This window comes from Drosophila mojavensis, unplaced genomic scaffold (assembly GCF_018153725.1).
Source record: "Drosophila mojavensis isolate 15081-1352.22 unplaced genomic scaffold, ASM1815372v1 contig_36, whole genome shotgun sequence".
Taxonomy (NCBI): domain Eukaryota; kingdom Metazoa; phylum Arthropoda; class Insecta; order Diptera; family Drosophilidae; genus Drosophila; species Drosophila mojavensis.
In genome coordinates, this window is record NW_025318858.1 from 15,009,633 (window position 1) to 15,034,832 (window position 25,200).

The window sequence follows — 25,200 nt, forward strand, 5'->3', positions numbered from 1 at the left end:
TATGCACCCTATGTATATACGATATATCCAATTTATATTATTTTAATCTGCCCAGTCGAATTAATAGTATTTCTGCAATGTAAAATATGATATTTTCCAATTTATAATTCTACACTCTCTAGCTTTATTAGCGGCAACGGAACATATAGCTACACTGTCATGGAAATAAAACAATTTTTGTTTTCTATCCCCCCTTCATGAATGAGTATAAAATAACAATAATTATGTAGAGTAATTACAATAATAAAGGCCGTATCATACTCGACTTTCCTCACCAGTTTATATATTTTGTGCTGCTTATTTGTGCATTTATTAAATTATGTTAAATTAATGCAATTTTTTGCGATTGTATTTTGCTGTCTGTCTGGTTTTTATTACATTGCGATGAGTGGGCAAATATTCCTAGCACTCCCTCTCCCACTCTCTCCCTCTCTCTCTCTCTCTACCTCTCTCTCTCTCTCTCTTTTCCTCTTCCTCTCTCTTTAATTAGCGCCCACTCGCAACTAAATGACACTCGCTATTTATTTTCCTATTTTTTTTACACTCCATTAGAATATGCAGAGGCCCGGCGAATTTGATCATCATCAATGTGGGGGCCTCAACCGCAACAGCCAGCAGACAACTTGAAACGGCTTCATTATTGTCGCCCCAAAGCGCCAACCACAGCGGTATTAAGTGCCAGTCGGACCAGAGAGACGGGACTAGGGAGGGGATCGGGCAGTGCTTGTAGCTGCTCTCTGATGATGACAGGCTGCAAACGCCAACACAAAAATCATCATCACTCAGAGTTGAGTGCGACTCGCCCCATGCCGCCTCCTGCTCCTCCTCCGATTCCAGCCGCCACATTCCCATCAAAATATTAACTGCTGTAGTCCAGTCAGTTGACATGCCTCGACTCTGCCACTTGCCACTTGCCTCTTGCCTCTTGCCTCATGCCTATTGCCTCTTGTGGTGTCAACATCAACTTTAGGGCCTGTCACACGCTGACCATTAAAAAACTGTTAAAACTGTTGGCTTAAGTCAACGAAAAGAGAAAACAGATAACTGAAGTCTGATATTATGCAGGTCGCATTATTACATTACTTGAAAGTACGCTAATCATGTACAGTTAATTAGATATAATATGATTTATTTAATATCCTAACTGAGTTTTCATTAGGTTTTCGATAAATTAAATTCAATTATCCAAGTTCCGTCCGTCTGTCCGTATGTTTGAACGCGTCGATCACAGAAGATATAAGAGCTAGAGACTTGAAATTTTTTTTCCTAGGTCCGTGTATACCTCGCGCATATCGAGTTTTTGTTTAAATATCGATAACTTGTCCCGTTAAGTTGTTATCGATTAAAGCTAGAAATACTAAATGTTTAATGTAGATTTATATGTACTTTATAGAATTTCGATTTTTGTCAAAATTTACCCACACCCCTAATTCACCCCCTCATCATCACATTTGTAAAAGGCGTATTTCAAATACTAGAGACTTATGCTTTGGCAAATACATGCATATCATTGTATATTCATAATCTGAAGTTTCATGTAGATAGCCCATCCACAAGAAAAGTTATTAAACAATTAAGTTCCCATAGTAAGCCCACACTGCAGCCAGTGCGTGTTTATGCATGCGTGCGTATGGCTGTGTGTGTGCGTGTGTGTGTGCATGTGCGAATAATTATTGAAATATGAGTTGCTCGAAGGGTTCGGGGGATCTCGTAGTCGGTCAGTTACGACTAGAGCTTTCTTACTTTTTATTGCCATTCAATATAAAATAATTTTTTTCATTTTTTCATTATTTCGACTAGAATAAACTAAAATCAAAATTATTCGCAAATCGCGTGAGAGTTAAAGCAACTGCTCACACAGCGTAACATATCGCATCATGTGGGTCACGTAGCTATCGGCAGTTGGCATATGTGACGAGAGAAAGAAAGCGAATGAGAGAAGGAGTATGAGAGGGAGAGAGGGCAAGCGTCTGGGTGAGAGTGAGAGCGAGTCTGGCCGCCTGTCTGGGCTGATTAAGTGTTACAAGAATCCTAATTTAATTCTTAGAGTGCTTTCCATTATATGTACGAATGCTTTTATAACCCACTCACCTGTCGCTCCATGACGCCGGCTAACTGTTCGCGCTCCGCATTGCGATAGTATCCGGTCAGATTGGCGCCCAGTCGCATGGTCACCTCGTACCGGGTCTTGCCACTACGTGCTGCATTGCGATTGCTTCGCACGTTGAAAATGCTCGAGCTGGCGCTAGAGGCGCCATTGTTGTTGTTGTTGCTGTTGCTGTTGTAGTTGTAGTTGTTGCCGTTGTCAAATTCACATGCACGATGGCAATTACTAACGCTGGCATTTCCAATGCAACCTGAAAGCACAAAATAAAATGTGAGAAACAAAATTCAAATTTGAATGAAGCCAAGGCCAAGAGGTGAATGCTGAATGCCCGGACGCTTTAAGCTAGCTGGAATAATTTAATAAGGTCCAGTCATAGCCACACAAAGAACTAAAGCCCAGGCCAGAGTCTTTCGGAAAATGCAATAAGCGACATTACAGCGCACGAGAAATGCGAGAAATGTTGACGCCAAGTGCCAAACACCCACCGAGATAAGCTCGCCATCATCTCCCCTCTCACTCCCTAATCACAGCCCAACTCCTCCCGCATTGCCAATGCATTTCCCACCTGACCCTCGCTGAGCTGTGCCAAACCGAATGTCAAATTCGATGACGTTGTCATTCCAGAGACACGTTGCCAGGGGAACGCCAAGCCAACAGATGGATCTCTGTTCCGCTCTGACACATGCAAAGCGGGTGGAATAGTTGCTGTGTCAAAATATGAAGAACTATAAATTACTTATGCACCCTACATCAGTATATAAGGGGTCTATGGAGTAGATATGAAATATGGGATTTCTAAGACTGGATATTACATAAAATGATTTTATTTCTATATATTCTAACTAAATTTCTATTTAGACACCAGTTGAAAATCTCTTAAAGCAAATCATATACACAACTTCACAAATGGCAAATAATATAAAATATTCCACATTCCTCTACCCACCACAAGTTGCATGTTTCTTTAAATTTCAACACCAGTTTATACAAAACTCTTTACGTAATTTAATATACGTCAATCGCTATGGCAGAAATGTGGACAAATCATCCCATGAAATTGTTCGCTACTCGCAACAGATGCCCATTTACAAAACTAATTCAACAATGGGGCGTGGCAAACGGAGACAAAGAACACTTCGAGCCAGACTGAATAGCAGATGCAATCGGCGGGTCATGGCTCGTGGGTAGAGGCAGGGTCGTGTGTCGTGTGCCCCAAACTGCGACCTGCGACCTCAGGTTCGTTTCCAACACTTTCGTTTCGTTAAACGTTGCATCGAGTGCAATTTAAATGCTTAATTATTGCCTTAATTAAATTTCCCCCACTCCAGCTTCATTTTTAATTTGTTGCAATCTTTTCATTCCCTCGCTCCTGATTCTGCTCCTTCTCCTTCTGCTGCTATCGCTCTCTGTGCTCCTTTTGGTATTCCTGATATAACGAACAATTTTTGTTTTTTCTGCCACGCACGCTCAATTACTTATTGCTTGCTACGACTGGTTAAACTTGATTTACTTTCTGGGGTAAGGGCTCTACTCACCCTGCGTCGCCTCGACTATTTCGGGTATTTCACATTTGGTTCCCTTGTAGCCATTGGGACAGTGACATGTTATTGCCGCATCGCCAATGTGCCTGCAATTAAAATGAAATTCATCAGAACTTTAAAATTTAAATATTTTAATATTATGGGACGGGATTTTGATGAGGTTTAAAATATCTTAAGAAATCTTAAGTGATTTAAAAAGGAATAATATTTATAAATATTTAAAAAGAATTGTACAAAAATATCAGGTGTAAATAAAATATAATATTCATATTAATATTAATATTAATATTAAAATAAAACGAAATATCCAGCTCAGCTGTAATAGAAAAAAAACATGAATAATAATAATAATAATTAAATATATATTTAACAAATAGTAAACCTTCTATTATTTATTTTTTTTTTAAATTGATTTATTATATTATATTTCTTCTATTACTTATATTATATCTAAAAATAAATAAAATATAACAACCAGGTTTATGTATAATAAATAAATATTATACATAATTTAAGCAGATACATTATATATTTCTTTAATTTGAAGGAAGAAAATGTATACCAGATTATAATTGAATTTTAAAAGTTATTTGAATAAAAAACTAAATTAATTCAATATTTTAATTAAATTTCAATGTCATGTCAATGTCCTAGGCAGCTCTACTGATAAAGCAGAAAAAGTTAGTCAGTAGCTGCAGGCAAAACATGTCACTTTTGAATAAAACGTTAAAAGACAACTGTTTTTAATAAAATGATACAAAATGATACTGAAAAGCTAAAAGTGAAAACTCTTTTCATCCCGTGTCCTCTCATGTTTATTCAAGAAACTAAACAAATAAATGTTATTGATGTGTATTATTTGATTTTGAATATAAGATATATATATGTATTATTATTATTATTGCTATATTTGAAGTGTGTTCAAAATTATTTATGTCTGCGCAGAGCAGAGTAATCGCAGGGGAATATGTTCAAAACAACTGTGCAAATAAACATAATTGAGTCCCACTTCACAAATGTTATTAAAAGCTTTGACGTTGAATGAGTTTAGTTAGAGAACTTGGTATTTCCACGCGAAATCCAAAACGAAATTTAATTTTAGCTTATGTATAAAGATTGATATAGTGAAAATGTATAATAAATTTATGTTTTGGAATATGTATATTTGAAAAATTAGGTATTACGTAATACTAGTAAAAGAATTTATGATTTATTTAGGTTTGATTTTCTTCATAAAAAAAAAATAATAATAATAATAAAATATATATAAAAAAAATTAAATGAATTATTTTATATTTGTAGTGTATAAAGTTAATTTTTTTTTCAATTTTTTTTTTTAAATTTATAAATATATATTGTATAACATATTTTGAAATATATATTAACCAAATTAATACTTAAATTTATTTTTATATATTTATATATTCTTTGAATATATATATATATAAATATTTAATATATTATATGAAAATTTACAAGTATTTTAAAGATTATATATGCATATTGTATTTCATATTACATTTTATATCCTGAAGTAGGAATATAATAATAAAGTCTGTTAATCAAACTTGAATATATATTAGTTATTCATGCTTTTACTCTATGTAAATCTTGTACTTCTGTATGTAAATTTTCATTAACAACTCTTTTAAAATTCTTACACATGTTTTGTTTCAACTGTACTCACTTGCAGACGCCACCGTTCTGGCATATATTTGTATGCGCATCCGTGCAGAGCGGTCCGTGGCCGCAATCGGTGCCACTGAAGCCGGGAAAACAGGCGCACGCATATGAGCTATAAAGAGATATAAGAAGAGAAAATGATTAATTAAGTATGTTTAAACTTTAGAGATATTTAACTTGACAAACAGTTGAGCCATCACGAGCCGGACATGCTGAATAGCACTAGAGAGGATTCTCATTCCTATTCTCTTTTTTATACGTTCATGTGAATATGCGCAAATTAAAGTTTATCTTTTTCGTTTTTTTTTTTTCTAATTTTTTTTTTTTATCTCAATATTTTGGTACGTGCCTAAGCGAATATTGTTGAGAGGCGCAAATATAATACCACCAAGAGCAGCTTTTGAGCATCTGAGTGCTAAGGTCACAGGCTGTCGACAGCCCCAGGCAATAATTTAAGGAACTTGGCGCCAAGGATACATTCCAGACTCGCAGGATACGGCCTACGTCATATCCGTCAGCTTCGCAGAGCCGCTGCTCACTCATTAACTTCAATTGCGAGTAATTATGCATACAGGCCGAGCGCAGACCTTGAACAGACCCTACTACCAGCAGCAGTGCTGGCTCAGGTTCGGCATTCGCTGACTTTTTCATTAAGTTATATTCAAATTGACTCTGCCGTCTCATGTGCAAATGCTTTCAGTCGAAAATAGAATGGTAAATAGAAAATCCGAGTGTAAATCGATGCCAGAAAACAGTTTAATTAGATTCCTGTACGTTGTCAATTCCCATTTGATAGCCGCACTGCTCGCATTCCGGCGAATTGCAGCTCCCCACTCGGAATCACAGAAATTAATTCACGCTAACAAAATATTCTCGCTGACAATTTAATTGGGATGCGGCGCTTAGCCAAAGTTGCAAAATGCGAAACATAAACAAAAAGGTCGCCATTTATATGTTAAATAATTGCGCTGCCTTTTCCCCCATTCATTCTATGGTCCGTCTGTCCCAATGTCCGTCTGTCTGCCTGGCTGTTTGTTGGTGGATTGCTCGGTTTGCTCGTCTGGCCTTTCAACAGCGACAACAATCGCAATTGTTGTTGTTGTTGCTGCTGCTCGCCTGACACACGTCAACAGAAATTAATTTTTGGAAACATTTACCAAATTGTTTTCTTAAAAAAAAAAAAAAAAAAAAAAAAAAAAAAAAACAGCTGAAACAATTCAAATATATTTGATATTGAACGTGTCTTTATCAGAAATTGTTAATTAGATACCGCTTCATATTTTTAATTACAAAATGAACAGCGCTTCGTTAAAAAATTGTTCTAAGTCTAAAGGGCTATTGACCTTGAGCAGTTTACAGATTTAAGCTCGGCTGCCATTTTGCAGATTTTTCTAATTTATCAATCAGTTGCCCAGCTGATCTGTGTAATAAGATAAAGCTAATAACAAATTTTATATACATATGTGGCTAAATAAATATATAAAAATTTTTTTAATAATATTTAAATTGAAGAAATATAAAAAGAAATTTTGTTTTCAAGCATATTTGCATTATTTTCTTTATATATTTATTATCTAAAAATATGTATATAAAAATTAAAAGAAATATAAATTTATTGATAAAATTATTTTATTTCTACAATTCCTTTTATAAAAAAAAAAAATTTGAATAAAAAAAACAAATTAAACTTGTATATTTGTTGTAGTAACACTGAAACATATATTCTTTTATTATTTTTTGTATTGCTCTATTTTATATACTGTTTGTTTTATGTAGTAAATTTTGCCTGTTGGAACATGTTCACCTTGATAGATTATTTTTCTTACAATATTTTCTACGATTTCAAAAGTTTTTGAATAAACTTAAAAAATTGCTAAGGGGTTAATTATAATTTACTATAATATATGCCTTAATTAAAAATGAAATTAAGAGTTATGATCTGATTTTTATATACAAATTGATCTTTAACAATTGTTTTTGATTTTTATCATAAAAATTTATTTTAATAATAAAAATTTTTTTTTTCATTCTGAAAAAATTATTATTTTTTTTTTTTAATTTAAAAAAAAATGTTAATTGTTATATTTAATAATTCGTTTTGTATTTCATATTTATTCGAGATCCTGCTCTTTCTTTACAAGCCATACTCAAACACTGGGTATGCAATCCATGTTTGGAGAGTCTGCTCTCCAGGAACTATACGCTTAAGTTACATTCGAAGGGCTTTCCAGCCTGTCCATGTGAATATATCCAAATGACCTACTATCCTTTTTTATTTTGCTCAACTATTTATCGCCTATAAAAGTCTAGACAAAATGAGCATTTCCCACACACACACACACGATAATAAATTCAAATGTGCTTTAATTACCTTGGCCATGGCACAAAGTTTCGCCTACTAATAGTTTATTTGCCGGAATGTCAAACTTGATGCGGGCATCAATGGCATCAAAGAACAAAGTGCAAACTAATTGATCTGCTATTAGGTCTATGGGCACTGAGCATTAGCTGATAGCTGTGAACATATGTTGGCCTTTGCTGCATGTTAAGTATACGCCGCGTTAGCCGTTGGCCATAAAAGAAACGAAAGCGAAAAACTTTTCGCCAATAACTTCAACGAACAAAATCAAAATGTGCCCACGGGGCATGACAATGGCAAAATTATGAAGGCGAGAAGAAAACTTTTACTTTCGGTACTTTCATTTTCACTTTCACTTTCCCATTTTTTTCCTCTTTTTTTTATTGAGGGCGGGTAACTTTTACATAGACTGCTCGGACCTTGAGCGAGTCTTAAATTTTTTTTAACTCTGCTGTAATTATTTGGTCGAGCTGATGGCCTGACTCTGCTCTGGCAGCCATAAATTAAAGCCCAGCTCGTTGCCTTAACCGAATTCGAACTGCTTTTGTTGCCTACGGCTCTATATATCATATATGTATTTGCTGTATGCTATGCATGCTATATGCCACGCCCATTGTTGGTATATTCGCCTTGTTTTTGTTGCTTGACTTAAGTATATATATGTATGTATAGAAGTAATTGTGCCTTTGTCTAGCGGAAATTAATTGCCTCTGTGTTCGGGCATCTGCGGCGCATGCACAAGCCTCGTACGAAATGTCCTTGCGTGTCCTGCCGCCTGTGACGGAAATGTTTGCCCAAATAAACGCCACATGCCACTACGAAACTTTCACAAAAATCACAAACAAAAAATTCTGTGACCAGAAAAAAAAAAAAAAAAACAAATAATAATAATATTCCCATTCGACACAGCATCAAAAATACTCTGCTTAAATTTACATATTTGTATACATATCTATCTATTTATATATGTATTTATACAACATACATGTGTGTAGAATATATATGTGCAAAGTACTTTTTAATATTTTAATCCTCTTCATTGTGTATACAAGTAAGGGAAAGTCCAGTCGTGTTGAGTTTGAATGCCTATTGCTCTCATAGTATTTTTTTTCTCACATTGTTCAGTTTATACAGAGAATCGTTGAAATTCACCTGCAGCTGTTTTCCCGTATGGCTGTAGTTTTTCTGCATATTTTTGAATTTTTGCGCGTTTATTTTTTCTGCTATTTTTTGGGAATTTTAAAACTTTTTTTCAGTGCAAAAATGTTTGCATGTGAAGTCGGTTTGAATTTTCTACCCTATATGCCCAGCCAAAGGGTAATTCATTTTTTATTTAATTTATGTTTTATTTGCAGTTTGTTTTATTGTCAACATCAAGCAAATTTTTTTTTTTTTTTTTTCACTTTTAAATATGAATTGTATGATAATAGCGACAAAAAAAAAAAAACACTTTGATTTATAAGACTAATTATATTTTCAGTCATTGACCTCTGTTTTTCCCCTTGCATTTCTAGGGTATCTCTGCACTATTCATTCCCACTTAATTCATTGTTATTTGCTGATGTTTATGCTTGCCTGGCGGGCTTCTCTTTCTATCACAAAAAACGGCATTGTTTTGATTATGAAATCGAGCTGCTCGCCATGCACTTTAAATTCATTTCAAAAACTTCCCGACAATTAAAATTGCGTGCCAAAAGCTGTTATACTTTTATGTGCTGCCACTCGAAAAAATGCTGACAGGAGACTGCACAGAGCACAGGGGGCAGAGAGCAGAGAGTAGAGAGCGGAGAGTAAAGAGTAGGGAGCACAAAGTGCACCGACTGCAGTCGCTTGACTGCATTTGGCGGAGCGTAGAATGAACTAATAATTTCCATGACACACAGCCAAATGAGTATATCTCCCTCTGTGTGTGTGTGTGTGTTTTTTTAACAGCCAATGGCGCGTAGATGTCATGAACATGTCATACGGGCAAATACTGGCAACATTCCCTCTGCTCAGCTGCACTTACGACCAAGCGACAGTAAGCAGACGAAAATAAAAAATTAAAAGCAACTCGGATGTCAGCAATGCACTGAGAGAAAAAATAGGGCGTTAAAGGGGCCTACAGTCATATTATCAAATAATACGGTGTATATTTAAAGATAAAGACAAGAGCTCTCGAAAACTTTGAATGCTAATGCTGAAGACATGACTCACGAGTATTTTGAAATTAAATTTTCTTCTCTAATATTCTTGCATGCATGTAGTATCGATACCTAAAAAAATATATTAATTTTTCGCCCTTCAGCACCTGGCTGAAGCGCTTTAACGTAATTTTATATATAATATTTATTATAATATATTTCATATTATTATCCTATACTACATATATACCACATACAATACAAAAATCATTTAAAAAAATTAATCAAATTTATTTTTATTTTTGTAATTTATTAGTTCTATAAAAATTGTAATTTTTGTATATTTTATTATTTTATTTTTATGTTGCATATTTTCGTATAATATTTGTTCTACTTAAAATCAACTGTATTCTCTTTATATATTTTCTGTCAGTGTTTTTGGCTTGGCATATTTGAGTCACTGTCTAACATTTCTGTGAGACTTCTTGACACAATGCCAAAAAGCATCGGCAGTGCCAAGAGTCACAGAAAATATGAAAAGCGGCTAGTTATATCTCATGGTAACTACACTTAAAGCCAGTGAATGGACAACTTGCAACATGTAGCATGTACACACACAACACATTATTTATATTATATATATTTATACTCACACAAATATCTATTGCTTGAATATCTTATATGAAATTGCAGACTGTGAGAAGGCTGAGTCAGGAATATTTAAAATTATATATGTATTCTGTCCTTAAAGCACATTTAATTTCAACAATTATATATGGTTTTGATAAACATGAACGGGAATGTCTATCAAAAGGATTGAATGGGCGACAAAAGGACAAAAGGAAGCGAAATGGCAAATTTCAGCAAATTGGTTTCTGTTTACGCATGTGTGTGTGTGTGGAGTCCATGTGTGTGTGTGTGTGTGGTTTGTGGAACAACAAATAGCATTTGAAAAGCAACACGAAAAATAAACGTTGGCGGTTTTTTGCCCCGCTCTTACTTGTTCACCTAATGCAATCAAATTAAATGCCATTAAATTTGATGGCCGTGTGTGTTTATGTGTGTAGGTGTGTGTAAAGGGGTAACATGCATAAATTGTGACTGATTGTAGCAATTGCTCCGCGACTCTAAACAATTTTTTATAGCCGGACAATCGTAAAAATGCCGTTATAAAAAGTCAATTTGCATTAACATTTTTATGGTTTTATCAAAATTAATTTACAGCAAAGCATGAAGAATTTCAATTGCAGAAAAGAGAGAGCGAGAGAGAGAGCTAGAGAGAGAGATGCTTCTCACATTCGTGGCAATTCTTGTCAAAATTACAACAGTCAATTAAATATTTGAGAGAAGTTCCGAATGGAAACTTTCCCTTACTCTAAAGATAAAAGTAAAGTAAAAGGTAAAGATAAGCCACACACACACGCACACGCACACGCACAACATTTGCAACAGCGAAGGTACAGGAAAATTAAAAGTTTCAGGATGAACGGGCCAAAGTTATAATTGAGCAGCAGGCAAAGGGGAGAGCGAAAGAGAGAGAGAGTGAGAGAGTGAGCGAGAGCTGAGTCGCAGTCGTCAGATGAGATGACAAAGACAGGTCAAATTTTTGGCCAAACAAAACTTAATTGCAATATGCAAAGCAGTTGTTATTACCTCTGTATATATATGTGTGTGTGTGTGTGGGTGGCAGCAGCTCGAGCTGTGGCTGCGGCTCAGGTTTTGGCCCTGCTCGTCGACTTTGGATAAATGACGATGTTTGACATGGCAAACAATATACGCACTCCCACGCACACACACACACACACACGTTCACACACACACACACATACATACATGACTGTTAGCCATGCAACTGACACTGACACAGTTGAGGCACGCAGCATGCAGCATGAGGCGTGCGGCAAGCGGGGCAAAAGGGGGAGCGTCTGCCAGCCGACTCATTGCACATGCCACGCCCACAACATTGTGCTCTTTACTATTATGTGGCTGTGGCTGCTTCGACCGGCTCCTGCTGCTGCTCCTGCTGCTGCTCCTGCTACCTCTACTATTTGTTTGCCTCCGCACTGAACCTGATCTCATTTAACGCTGTCGTTTTGTTTGCTCAACTTGCAACACTTTTCTTTTTTGTTATGAAAATACAGAGGGGAGTTTTCGCAGAAAAACACAGAAACTACGTAAACTGTGAGACGAAGCTGTGCATATTGATTGCCCCGACCTCTGGCTATGTGACACACAATTTGCCAGCGCTTGAACGTGGCCTAATTCGAGTTTTACTCCTGAACCGGGGACTCACTTATAGCTGCCTGACTTTGACAGTTTGCCATGAAGTTCAGTTCGTCCTTTGCATCCTTTTTTGGGCAAACACAACAGCTGACAATGCAGTTTCAATTATTTATTTCAGTTAAAGGCTGTTTATAGCTTAACTTCCTCTATATATAAAATTGCATGCAATTTCAATTTAGTCTCAGCTGGAGAAGAGCACCGCCAATGCCATGGCAAAGCAGCCAGCGCCCACCCAGGCGCGTCGCATGCCGCATTGGCTTCCCCGAGCTAAAAGACTTGGACACATGGGCCTCACATAGGCGCAGGTGCAGATCAGCAGCAGAAGCACCGAAAGCAAGCTCTGCAAATTGAATGGCTCACTCATCGTCGAGCGGACTTTGGAGTTTGTTTGTGTATTTCGCAGAACTCTGCAGCAAATTAGCAACAGAAAATGATAAAGTGTTGATTGGAGTTGTAAAAATTTAATAACAAAAGCCTGGTCTATTTGTAAGTAGTATATGTATGACAGTGTTCTGCCTTGAGTTAAGTTAATCTAATTTATTTGTATGCCTACTCCATGGAAAATATTTATATACGATTTGAAATACTCATATAAAATTATAGCAAGGTTCGAGTCCATTCAAGCTTCCTATGTGGAATGACTCTAGACCCAGTAAAAATTCAAATTCAGTAAATTAATGTAGTCGAAGATGAAGAATGTCTGCAGCTGCAGTTTGTTAACAAGTCTGTGCTATATAAAGATCTAGCTATTTCTACAGCCGCAGAACTCTTTGGGCGACAAAGCTCTAGATTTTCTGATAGACTGGCAAAGTTTATCCCAGTCTACTCGCATATAATCAGACAACCAATGATAACAATGCTACATCTCAACATAATAAGAAAAGATCCAATCTGATCAACATGAAATATAATACAATACATTAGAGTAAGACGTAAGTAAGTCTAGACCTATAAGGAATATAGCCAGTATATATTGAGCCAGTTAGCAGTTCCAGTTTGGAGCTAAAAACGTTCTAGATTTGATAAGATGTAATAAATTAAATTGAATTATAAGGAAAAAATTATATCTCAAAATGTTGTAAATTTATTGTAAAAAAAAAAAAAAAAAAAAAAAAAAAAAAAAACCAATTAAATATTATATCGCCATAAAGGTGAGAGTGAATCATCACGATCTATAGAACAATTGGTTGTATTTATGTAGATCACAAGATGATTTCTAAGAGTAAAAAATCTTTCCGCCACAATTCTATGGATGTTCAAACAAGATAAAGCGGACGTATATACGCTCGATTAGTAAACTAAATATTATGTAGTAAAGTTATGTAAATACAATTTGACAGTTAATGATGTCCAACATATTCTCCTGACTTTGACATAATGCAAAGATTGTAAGATGAGCTTAGAGAGAATGAATGCGAAGGTCTCCCACCTTCGACGAATGTGAAATGTTAAATACAAAGACATAAATTAGCTGCAGTGTTTAAGCTTGTTTGGAGCTAGATATAAACTAGTATATAAGCTCCCTGAATCATTCCATGAAGGTTAGTATGTATCTCGTTATTACTAATACAGTCCGCATTACTTAATACTATTAATATAATTTTATTCATTCCCGTTCCCGTTAGTTTAGGTGTCTCTACTCTAGTTACCAAGGTAAAATTGAAATATATTTAACAATTTTTTTGCTCAAGTTTTTAAATTTGTTTGCAGCTTAATTGCCTAACAAAATTTTCGTTACATTATTTAAAAAAAATATAAAACAAATTTGACTGTTACAACGGATGCTGTTTATATATCTCGCGTGTATATATAATTCCATTTTCTCTAATCATTTCATAATACAAGCTAAAATATGTTTTGTTCAAGCTCAACAAATTTTCGTTATATTTTGCTCAATTAAAATAAATTTGCTTGCTGCCATTTTAAGCCTTTTGCATTTAATTCAACTCTTCAAAGAGGGGAGCCAAATATCCCGAGAACAGCTCAATCAAAAATCCCCTTTGATGCGCCTCAAAGCGAAAAACTTTTTCAATTAAACATTTTCTTCTTAAAAACACAGACGCGCATCGAACCCAAAAACCCCTTAACAAAAAAATAAAAAAACAGCTCAAAGTCGACAGTAGAAAAAAAATAAAAAAAAAATAAAAAAATAATTCTACAAAACATTTAAACATAAATTTTTATCTTTTATTTTTGCAGTTTTCGATTCAACTTTTGCGGTGAGGCGAAACAGTTTTATGCAAACGCCAAAATTGATGTCTGTGGATGGGTTACCAATGAAATTGTTTTTGTTTTTATTTTTTCTTTAACTACTTTATATTATACTCTCTTGTTTTGTAGTGCTGCGAGAATGCGAGCTGTAAAATGAAAACGCAGCCGCCCAGCTGGCTGGCCAATGGCTTATGGCTCATTGTTGTTAGCCCGTTGCGGAAGTGTCTGTGTGTGATGCCAATTGCCGGCAGATGACCCGCAGCTCGCTCGGTCGAGGACCCGTCGAATTCGCAAACATTTTGAATATTTTATGCAAACTTTATTAGCAATAAAATGAACTTGGCTGCCAAGCACTCGTAATGAGCTGGCGAGAGAGGGCAACGAACATACAAGCGCCACTGTCTGGCACTTTGTCTGCGATATGCAAAATGAGACAGTGATCCTTAAACAAACCAAATGAGCTAATCAAATTATCTACAGGGCAGAGCATATGCTATCTCATATGATAACACTTAATTATTAACATAATAAACACTCGAATTTGACCAAATTGCGTCACTTTTGATTCTAATTTTATAATTTAACAGATTGCTGAGAGAAAATTTTCATAAGGCAGCGAACACTATAATAGTGTCAACCTTCCTATATAAAATTTAGTTATAAAGTCAATTGAAGCTGAAAAAATAAACAAATAGATCGATCGATAAATGTATAAAAATAAATTAAAATATAAATAAATATTAATAAAGAAATAAATATATATATATAATATATACATATAAAATTATATAAGTAATAAACATATTAATTAGTAATATTTACTTTTAAAAAAATAAAATAAATAAATAAATTAAAAATAACAAAATAGAAAAATTTAATTTAGCAATATTAATGTCAAAACTATTCGCAATTTTGTAAATATATTAATAATAATATAAATCTAAAATATAAATAAATTATAAGGAAACTACATATATTGAAAATAAAATAAAATATTTAGACTTATTTTATTAGGCAGCGTTACTTCTATAAAGAAAAGATTTGGGAACTTTTGTTAATAAATTAAATAACAAAATAAAAAAATTTTAAAAATGAATTTTAAAAAAATAAATTAATTTAAAAAAAAAAATGTGAAAAAAATAAGTAAATCATTTTGAATTAATAATAATATTTGGGAGTAATTTAATTCAGCGATACTACTTCTATGAAACATTGGGGAATTCTGGTTAATAAATTAATAAGTTATTTAAGCCCAAAATATAAATAAATAAAGAAATATATAAAAAATAAAACAAATTACGTATAGACGAAATGCATTCAGCTGATTTATTTATATCACGCATTTTTCAATTTTTAAACTTAATTAATAACTTAAAATAAAAACTATCAAAACTAAAAAAAATTAAAATTAAATTTTAAAAATTAAAATTTAATCAAATTAAAAATTTAATAAACTTGCAGTTAAATTTAGTCCACCTATATAAAACATTATGGAAGTCTTCTTAAATATTATCATCATGATGCCTCTCTTATCTAATATTTTAAATAAATCATTTAAATGCCTATTCATTTAAGCAATCAACCTAAAAACCATTCGATATTTTCTAGAATACCTAAGATATTGCTTTGAGTCGCTCGAAAAGGACGCCTCTGAGCATTCATTAATTTTAAAAGCGCCCAGCGTTGACATGAACCTGAAATACTTTTTTCTGTTCCCCTCTTTAGTCCCAGCCGTGACTTGCTCTTGTTTTCACATTTGATGTGGCTTATTAAAATTTTGCACACAAAGCCAAAAAGAGCGGGAAGGCAGTTAAAGTGAAATTAATAAACAAACAGCAGAGGAGCGAGACGAGCGCAAGAGCAAGCCAAAGAGATTGTCAAGTATACGCAGTGTGTGACGCAGCCCTCGACACTCGCGGCGTTTTATCAAGCATTTCATATTTTCAAATGTTATGCATTTGTTTTCTCTTCTTTTTTTTTTGCTGCTCCCACATCTGCTTAAGAAAACGCGTTGAGCGGGCGAAATCATAAAAATTGCAATGAAAAATTGTGGCCCAGCTGACGGCTCACCTTCAGAGAGAGAGAGATGGAGAGAGAGGGAGAGCGAGGGAGTGCCAGTTGTTGTGTGGCATAAACTATAAAGTCGACAAACTTCAGCTACTTGTCGCCGCTGCCACGCCCACGCCCACGCCCGCGCCCTATGTTATCTCTGCTCCGAGTTGCGACTGTATGTTTATCTGACAACACGTAGAGAGCCGTGAGCCAAGTTGGTGCCTCATTTGCCTCAAGGTTGTTAATTAAGTTGACGTGACAGGCGCTTGGCATTACGTGCCACACTCTCGATTCTCCATTGAGAATGGAGTGGGGGTGAGAACTTTGTCTCAGCTCCGCTATCGGATGTTGCTGAACAGTCGCTTTTATATTAAATTTCTAGGCAACACATTTCGCTTTTACTTTGACATTAATATTAATATTAATATTCAATTAGCCAGGCAAACACGCCCCTCTCTCTCTCCTCTATCTCTCTCTCTCTCTCTCTCTGTCTTTCTCTCTGCCTTCTCGCTGTCCAATTAATGTTAATTATGCTAAGTAGCACAGCCGACTCTGAATATATTTATTTTTTTATTTTTTTTTTTCGTTTGCCCAAAATTATTTTGTTTCTGTTTTGCTTTTTAATTTATTAATTTTTGGCCATACTCATAAATCGCATTACTTGACCCAGTGTCGAAAATTGATTGCTCTGCTTCTTCTTTTTTATTGCCTCTCTCGCTTAGTTTCATTGTGCTGCGGTTCCACTGTGTTGCCAATGGCGTGTAAATTGCCTTCGAATTGGCCAATTCGTAAGCGTTAAAATTCAAATTAACAATTCTATTGTTCAATTTGTTCGATCGGCCCAACTGCCAAACTCTCGAACTGCCCGGCCTGGGCTTGTTTATTATGCTAATTGCGTCCCTATTTCGTGCGGCTGTGCGCTTTACGGCAATTAGCTGTATATCCGCCGGGCATCCGCTCGCAGAGGCAACTTTCAAATTTAATTTATTTATTTTTTAGAAAACTCTGCATACATCTGTAAACTTCTGCTTGCCACCAGCCTGAGCTAAGGTTCTGCCAAGAAATCGAAATTGACGTGGACTCCTCAAATTGTTGAAGCTGTTGAAGTTTATAAAGTTGTTGAAGTTGTTCTCTTGTCTGTTCGAAACTTCGGTTTAATAGTATGAAGCAAAAGAAAGGCCAATTGGGTTGTGAGCTGCGAAGAAACCCTATGTCTCTAGTAGTTATTTGAGTCTTCTGACTCGAATTCGTTCTCTATTGCGCTTTTCTTCAAGTTAACTTTTAAGAGTTGTTGGAGTCCCCTCTAGATATATATATATATAGATAATAGAACGTGATAACCATAGGAGCAACACATGCATTTCATTGGGAATTCTTATGCAAGAAGTCGTCAAAATAATTATTACAGAATATTTTGTATTAGTTATAGTAGGAGATATTTACGTCATAAATTAAATTAATATATGTATTTATGTATAAGGTAAGACTAACGAAAATCTAATTGGGCTAGAGAGTCCAGTTAGACATTCAAGGGGAGAACCCAACCAGTAGAACTGATATAGCTCAGTTAATATTCGGATGACAGAGAGTACTTACTTTGATTAAAGTTGATTATATTTATATATGTAAGTTTTATATGAATTATATTTATATTAACTTAAACGTCAAAAAACAAATAAATATGATTCATCTTTGCTTAAAAAAATAAAAATAAATAAATAAAAAAGTCATTCGATTAATGTGCACTAAAATGTTTATACTTATTAAAATGCTGTTAAGATTATATTTTTAATTTTAATAAATTTATTTAAGATAAATTGGAGAATAAATTTTAGACATTATATTTAGAAGGGGATGACTTTGACTAGTCTACTAAATACTTTTCTGATAAACTTTTCGTATGAATAATTTATTTACATTGAAGATGAAACAATCTACGTCACTTGTTAATGGAAAATTTCCTATCAATAGATATACTCCTCTTAAAATATACAGCTTATGTCAACTCATGCCTGCACATTCATATATAAATACATAATTATTTCCTGTTCTCAATATTGTTGAGCCTCTTTCCCAAGTATCGCAAAAATACGCTTTGATGATTGTTTTTTATTACTTTCATAACGTTCTCTAAGCAGAACCTTTGTCTGCTTAACCTTCATAAATGATATTGCTTTTAGTGAGCTAGTGGCACATTAGCGCCAGTGCTGGCCATTTATAAGTCATGGCCAAGAGGTCGACAACAACAACAAGGACAACGACAACAGAAGCCATAAAAAACATGGCTGATTATGGTGCGATGGCCCAGTGGTGCTGTAGCTGCACCACGTGCGTCCGGTTGCCACGCATATTTAAGCAAGTCCGAACTTTTGCGCCTCTCGACCTTTTGCCCCACTGCGACTGCTGCCGCTGGCGCTGCTGCTGCTGTAGGGGCTGTGCTGTTGCTGTCGATTTCAAAATTGAGTTTCCTTTTGGTTCCGGTCAATGCATATAAACTAAGCGGCAATCGCAACGCGGGCAAAATCACAGGCAGCTAACCATGCAAACTGTTAAATGTTTGCATATCAATCTTAGCCCGCCTCCTGCTGCCAGCCGTTAGAAATGGCAAAACGGTACAAGTGTTTGGGGCCTTTCAGCTTCAGCTTCAGCTTTCAGTTTCCAGCATTCAGCATTCAGCATTCAGCTTTCGGCTCTCGGCATTCGGCCTAAACCAAGTGGGAGCCATACATTTTGCAATATTCCAGTGGCTGGTGCTGGCGCTGCTGTTGCCAAATAACTTCCATTTCGTTGTGCTCCGCTTCCTGTTTCCCCTGTGTAAGAGGCGAGCCGCCAAACAATGAAAGCCATTGCCAACACATTTTCGCTGGGGCTAACAAAAAAGAGCAGCAACAAAATAAAACAAAAAGAATCTATACAAAAAGTTTGCATACGCCAAAAGTCAATTGAAATGAAGGAGCAGCAGAAGCAGAAGCAGCAGCAGCAGCACATGATGCATTTCTCAACTCTTGGTACGCTTCCCCTTCTACCTGGTAACAATACACACAAACACATTCACACACTTTGCCTCGGTCCTTATGAATAACTTTGGCAATTGAGTTTGACATACATGAGAATTTGTGTAGCTTCGGTTTCTGGGCAAGCTCGCTGGCAGGAGCAGGACTCGGGGTCGGTGGGGACAGCGGTTGCCCGACGTGATTGATTGATGAAATATTTTCGGGTCATACAAAATGGATCTGCGTCTGACTTGGGTTGCGCCGGGTTCAGTTGAAGATTGAACCCATTACGCTAGTTAACACATTGTGCTAAATGTTCGGGGAGCAGCCTGCCCCTTCCCATCATCCTTCCCCTTGCCAGAATTTCTGTGTGAATCTTTGGATTACTCAATGTCGTCGCAGAAAAGGATTTGATTTGTTTATTTTCACATTCCTATCGAAAATGCAATCAAGCTTAAGATATTGAGACCTTAATATATGAAAGGAAATGTAATTTATCTGGCTGTTGATGGGAATAAGGGAAATTTTTTAAATTCTGTGAAGAATATTGAGAACGAGTTTAATTTTGAAATCGTTTAAATGTTAGTAGAATCTTAAATGTATATATAAATTTAAGGAAAATATATGCCTTAAACGTTTTATGAAATTTATATTAATTTTTTATAAAATCAATATATATATGCGAAATAATCTTTCTCTAAAGCCTTTATAACTTCTGTATAATACCATTGGGTATGAACATGTTAATTTCTTTAAGCTTCATAAAAATCTAGATTACATTAAATTAATAAATAAAATCAATATAACTTCTTAAAAATCTGAACTAATTCTTCATAAAATCTTTATAAAATTCACAGCGAATCTCCACAAATTCTCCAATTGCTCTTATTCGTAAGTGTTCTATATAAGCCCTAAATAAATTATGTATAAATAAGCCCTAAATAAACTATTTATAAAATTTTAAATATAAATTAGTCCCTTGTCTCATAAAGATCAAGAAAAATCTGAATATAATATAGACAGGATTTCTATTAACATATGATAGACCCATGATTGCTCGAAAGACCCTACCTAACATAAGACTAACCCAGATATGGTTATTGCAAACGTGCTGTACTCAGACATAGAGTTAGGTTGGTCATCATCATAATTCTCAAGGTTGTTGTTAGCTTTTCACTCACCTGTAATCGGCACTGGCATAGCAGTCGCCCAGAAAGCGACACTGCAGGGTATTGCACTGGCTGGCCTTCACCTCGTGCTGCACCTCGTAGGTGATATTGAAGCCGTAGACGTCGAGCAATCGATCGAGAGCCCGCAAATGGGTGCCGTCCAGCGTGGCCATGGTGAAGCGTATCTCCAGGTATTGGCTGTTGAACTGCAGCCAGGTGACTTGGGTGACCTCCTCCTCGGTCAGGGTGAAGACGCGATGGGCGGGCACCTTAAAGTCGTCCGAGTAGTACATGTACTCGGTGAATTTGAGCCCGCCCAGCACATAGAGCTGCGTCAGATAGACCACAATGGAAACATTGCCCTGGGCGGTGGCCGGCAGCTCGGAGGCATCAATTATCCAAACGCATTCGATGGGCGTGGCAAAGCGATGCGGAAAATTTGGCGTTTGAATGAGGCCATAGCGTGACTTGAGTAAGCCACCACAGCCGGACGAAGAGGAAATGGATGAAGAGAAGGAGCCACCGCTGACACCACCCCCGCCCCCGCCGCCGACGGCACCATTGCCATTGCCAGCTGAATGCTCGCCAATGGCAAAAGCATTCAGGGCAAAGTTATGCTTGGCCGCTGGAAAAGGCGGCGGAGGTGGCAATGGAACTGCGGGCAGCGAAAACTTTTGATCCGGATTGTTTTGACGCCTGAGGCGTGCATGTTGCAGCTGTTGCTGTTCTTTTTGTTGTTGTTGATTTGTTAACAATGTTGCCGCCGGCAGCAGCATAAACAGCAGCAATATCGTTGTTAACCTGACAATTGTCAGCAGCGACATTGACTTGGCTTTTATGTTTCGTCTGTTTCCCTGTTTCTGATGAGCTCCTTTACGTGTGTTCAACTGAGTCGCCACACAGCTGTTCCTTGTTGTCTTATCATTTGGCAAACTATATGCATGGAACACGTTCAGTTGTCACAGTTGCAGCTGCAGTCCAGCCACTCATCGACAGCAGGGCCACTGCAAGAGAGAGAGAGAGAGAGAGAGAGAGAGAGATAGATAGAGCATATGAAATGATGTGAAATTTTTAGCAAAAACCATTTTGACAGCTGTCGTTTGCATTTGAATAACTGCCGCTGTCGTTTCATCCAATATTACCCGCCTACCCCCTTCAGCACCCACCGCCCATGGTTGCAGCCGTTCCACATGTCACGGCGCACTAACACACTGGAAAATCGTAAACTGTCAGCGTGAAAAAGCAATTTGAGAATCCACTAAAAATGGAGCGCATTGCCACGCATCAATCATGGCCGCCCTGAAGCGTGCCGACTCATAAAACAAAGGCTCTAGGCTCCGGGCACTAGCTCTGGGTTGTGGGCTGTGGGATCTCCTCTGCACTCGACTCGACTTGACGCGGCACTCGAGCGTTTTTCTTTGTCAACTTTCAAATTGTTTTCCCATATTTTGTTGGGCCAAGTGTTGATGCCGCTGCAACTGCCTGCGAGCAGCGCCCAAAGCCCAAAACTGCCAAAAAGCTCTTCAGCTGGTTGACTTTCGTAGTTGTTGTGGGGACTTTACTGCCAGATTTGCCATTGGCCAGCGGAAGCCTCCATTTAGGGGACTTAGGCGTCGCCTCACGCAATCTAGACAGACATATGAGCTAGCTGAGCGAGAATATTCGACAGAGAAAGTGACAGAGACAGAGAGAGAGAGAGAGAGAGAACCCTTTTAGTGTCTGACTAGAGCTGTAGAAAATGTTAACTTAGGGAAATACTAAACTTTAGGCAACAGAAAATCAAGAAAATTGTTTCAGTGAGTTATTTTAAATATTAAATACTCTCAACTTTAATGAAGTCGACCAAATAAAAATGCATACTAATAAATATTTAAGAAATAATAAAAATAATATTAGAAAAATATTTTGAAATTTCAATTTTCAACAATAATACATCATAAATATTAAATAAAAACTTAAAAATAAAAAATAAAATAAAATAAAAAAAAGTAATATACAAATATACCACAAAGAATACAGATATTATCAAATTTTATGATATATTTTTCATCACAATTTTCATCATAAGATTTTCATATAATATAAGAGTAAAAACATTAAATAATTTTTATATAAAATATCTCAAAATTTCAATATATATTTCTTCGATTCCTATTTCCATTATCACCAAAAGCATTTGAATATTATATAAAATATTTAATTTAATTTTATAGATTTTTCAATAAAAATTTGCAATTTCACTAAAAAAATTTATTAAATTAATTTGCATCACCACTTAAATCAAAATTCATATGAATATAATATATTTTATTTTAATTTAAATATTTTTCAATCTCTATTTTGATCATAAGTATTTTATAAAATATATTATTTATTTTTCAATCTCATTAGCATTGCAGTTTTCCCTCAATAAACAGCCAAAATATTGATACATATCCAAAAATGTATTCGCATTTATTTAATGCAATTTAAATTGGCATTTAATTCCTTTTTACATAATTTAATTCTAGACTAAAAGCAGACACTGTCAAGGCTGTAATTAAACAACATTTCACAGTTAGTTCCAAATTCAAATTTGTCAACCACAAAGCGGCTGAAAAGATATGTGAAGCCAAATCAAATCAAGTAAAGTCAAACCTAATTACATTCACATAGAACAACCAGAACCAGAATAACTATTAGAGAAATTATAAGAGTTGCAGCCCGAGCAAAACAAAACAGAACCAAATTAAATTATATTTAACTAAATGCCAGCTGCAGATGCCATATGGCTCAAGAATCAGAGGAGACCCAGGTGAGGTGTGAGCACTTGATCCATCACGTATTGACAGGCTGGAGCTGTGGCATTTGTCCGATAAAATTGAATGTCGTGCGGCCTACAGCTAACATAGTTTTATAGATAAATAAATTAGGTACATAAATAAACAAAATCTATATAAATACTTGCGCAGCTTAATATGCAAAATAAATAAATTATTTTTGATTGCAAATAAAGTTACGGATGTTTAGAGAAAAAATTTACATAAAATATGAAAAAGTCCAAGGTATACTATAAGCCGCTTAATCTTTGTAAGCAACATGTTGGCAAAGCCAACATCGTTTGCCTTTATATGTGGCCCAAAAAGAAGGTGAATATTACTTTGTTGTCTCACAGCAGATTAAAGTTGTACGAAACTAAAATTTGCTGTTTGGCAGACATGGACAACACAAAGCTTATTATTTTTTAGAAAACTTGATAAAGGCTTTGATAACTATGAACTATATGAAATATGTAGTGTAGAACACAATGATATAAGCATAAGCTTTAAAGTAGATGAGCTTATTGAGAGACTAAGGATGGCACCGTCTCGACTGTTGATAGTTAACTATATATTTATTTTAATTTGATTATAGAAATTAATTGGTTTTAATAATATTATCAAACACAGACGTAAGTAAAGTTGAGCTATAACCAGCCCTGTGTGAATTATAAATTAAGCCAGTATAGATTTATATTATCTTAACAACTTTCTACATACTATTTACAGTCAGACTAATTATTGAATTGAGATCGATTCAGATTCATTATAATTCTATATAAAATTATTTATTTATTTAAATCTATATAAAATCAACATGAATTCTCCATTAATTCTCTATAAATTTGATATATAAATTCTAGATAAATATTCTAAAAATTCTTTCTAAAATAAATTTAAAACAATAAAATACATAAAAAATTTACATAAATTCTACATCACATAAAAAAAAGTTGTTTATGAAATTGTTATAGAGATTTTTAATAACTGAAGTGGCATTTCAGCTCATATGCTAAATGTATTTCTGGAATTAATAAACAAATATGTCCTATTGTCGTATATTTAGTTTATAAGTGGATTAAGAGTATATCTCTGTTACGATAGTTCTTCTCTATACACGATCTACATGTACTTTATCATTTATAGTTAGACGATATAATATTGTGTGATGGAAAATAAAATGAACTATAATAATTAATAACAATAATTAATAGTAAATTAATATACTCTTTTGCCTTGCTTTTGCTTGTCATAAAATTTAAATAATTTAATTAAAACCTAAGAAAGTTTCTCACAACAAAAGCTAAAATCACCCAAAACTAAAGTTTATGAATATGTATCACAAATGAAATCTATTGCAATTCATTTCCAATAAAAATCAGATTTGCCAAAACAAGTTAGACTAAATAAATATGCTCAAACTTGTTCAGCTCAGTTTATCAAATAAATAAATATGCTTCAACGCGTTCGCTTCTGTTTATCAATTTGTGTCTAAATGTCGCTCGTCTACTTTAAGCATTCTTCAATTTATTTTTCTCACGTCGCATTTAACTTAAAGATGTCGGCAAAGTTGGCCAAGAGGTGCCTAAACTCTGTTGTTGCTACTGTTGATGCTGCTGAGGCTGCGTGCGCTAACAAGTTTAATCAAATGACAATGTCGTAACACGTGCATACATTTAGGGGCCCGAAGGCACAGCAGCTTCGGCTGGGCCAAGAGAGAAGCCTTAGATGACAGCCCTGACACATGTGAGCAGCACCCGTCGAGTCGTAGGCCTTCAACAGCCCCCAGCTCCCCAGTCTGGGGGGCCACCCTGAGATTCCGCTCTCAGGCCTTAACGCCTGCCTCGCAGCGTGCGTGAGAGTGCGCGATTTTTACTTTCA

The 25,200-nt window shown here is 35.3% G+C and overlaps 1 protein-coding gene across 2 annotated transcripts in view; it reads right to left on the bottom strand.

Annotated features, from left to right (window-relative positions):
• Positions 1-25,200, bottom strand: part of LOC6576835 — a 209,536-nt gene that overhangs the window by 103,436 nt on the left and 80,900 nt on the right. For both annotated transcript variants that reach the window (XM_032728532.2, XM_002002784.4), the window contains exons 4-7: positions 20,534-21,525; positions 5,336-5,443; positions 3,643-3,734; positions 2,092-2,357 (exon numbers count right to left, since the gene is read on the bottom strand). In XM_032728532.2, coding sequence (XP_032584423.1) covers positions 2,092-2,357; positions 3,643-3,734; positions 5,336-5,443; positions 20,534-21,345 — 1,278 coding nt within the window. In that variant the 5' untranslated portion in view covers positions 21,346-21,525. The remainder of the gene's footprint in view (positions 1-2,091; positions 2,358-3,642; positions 3,735-5,335; positions 5,444-20,533; positions 21,526-25,200) is intronic.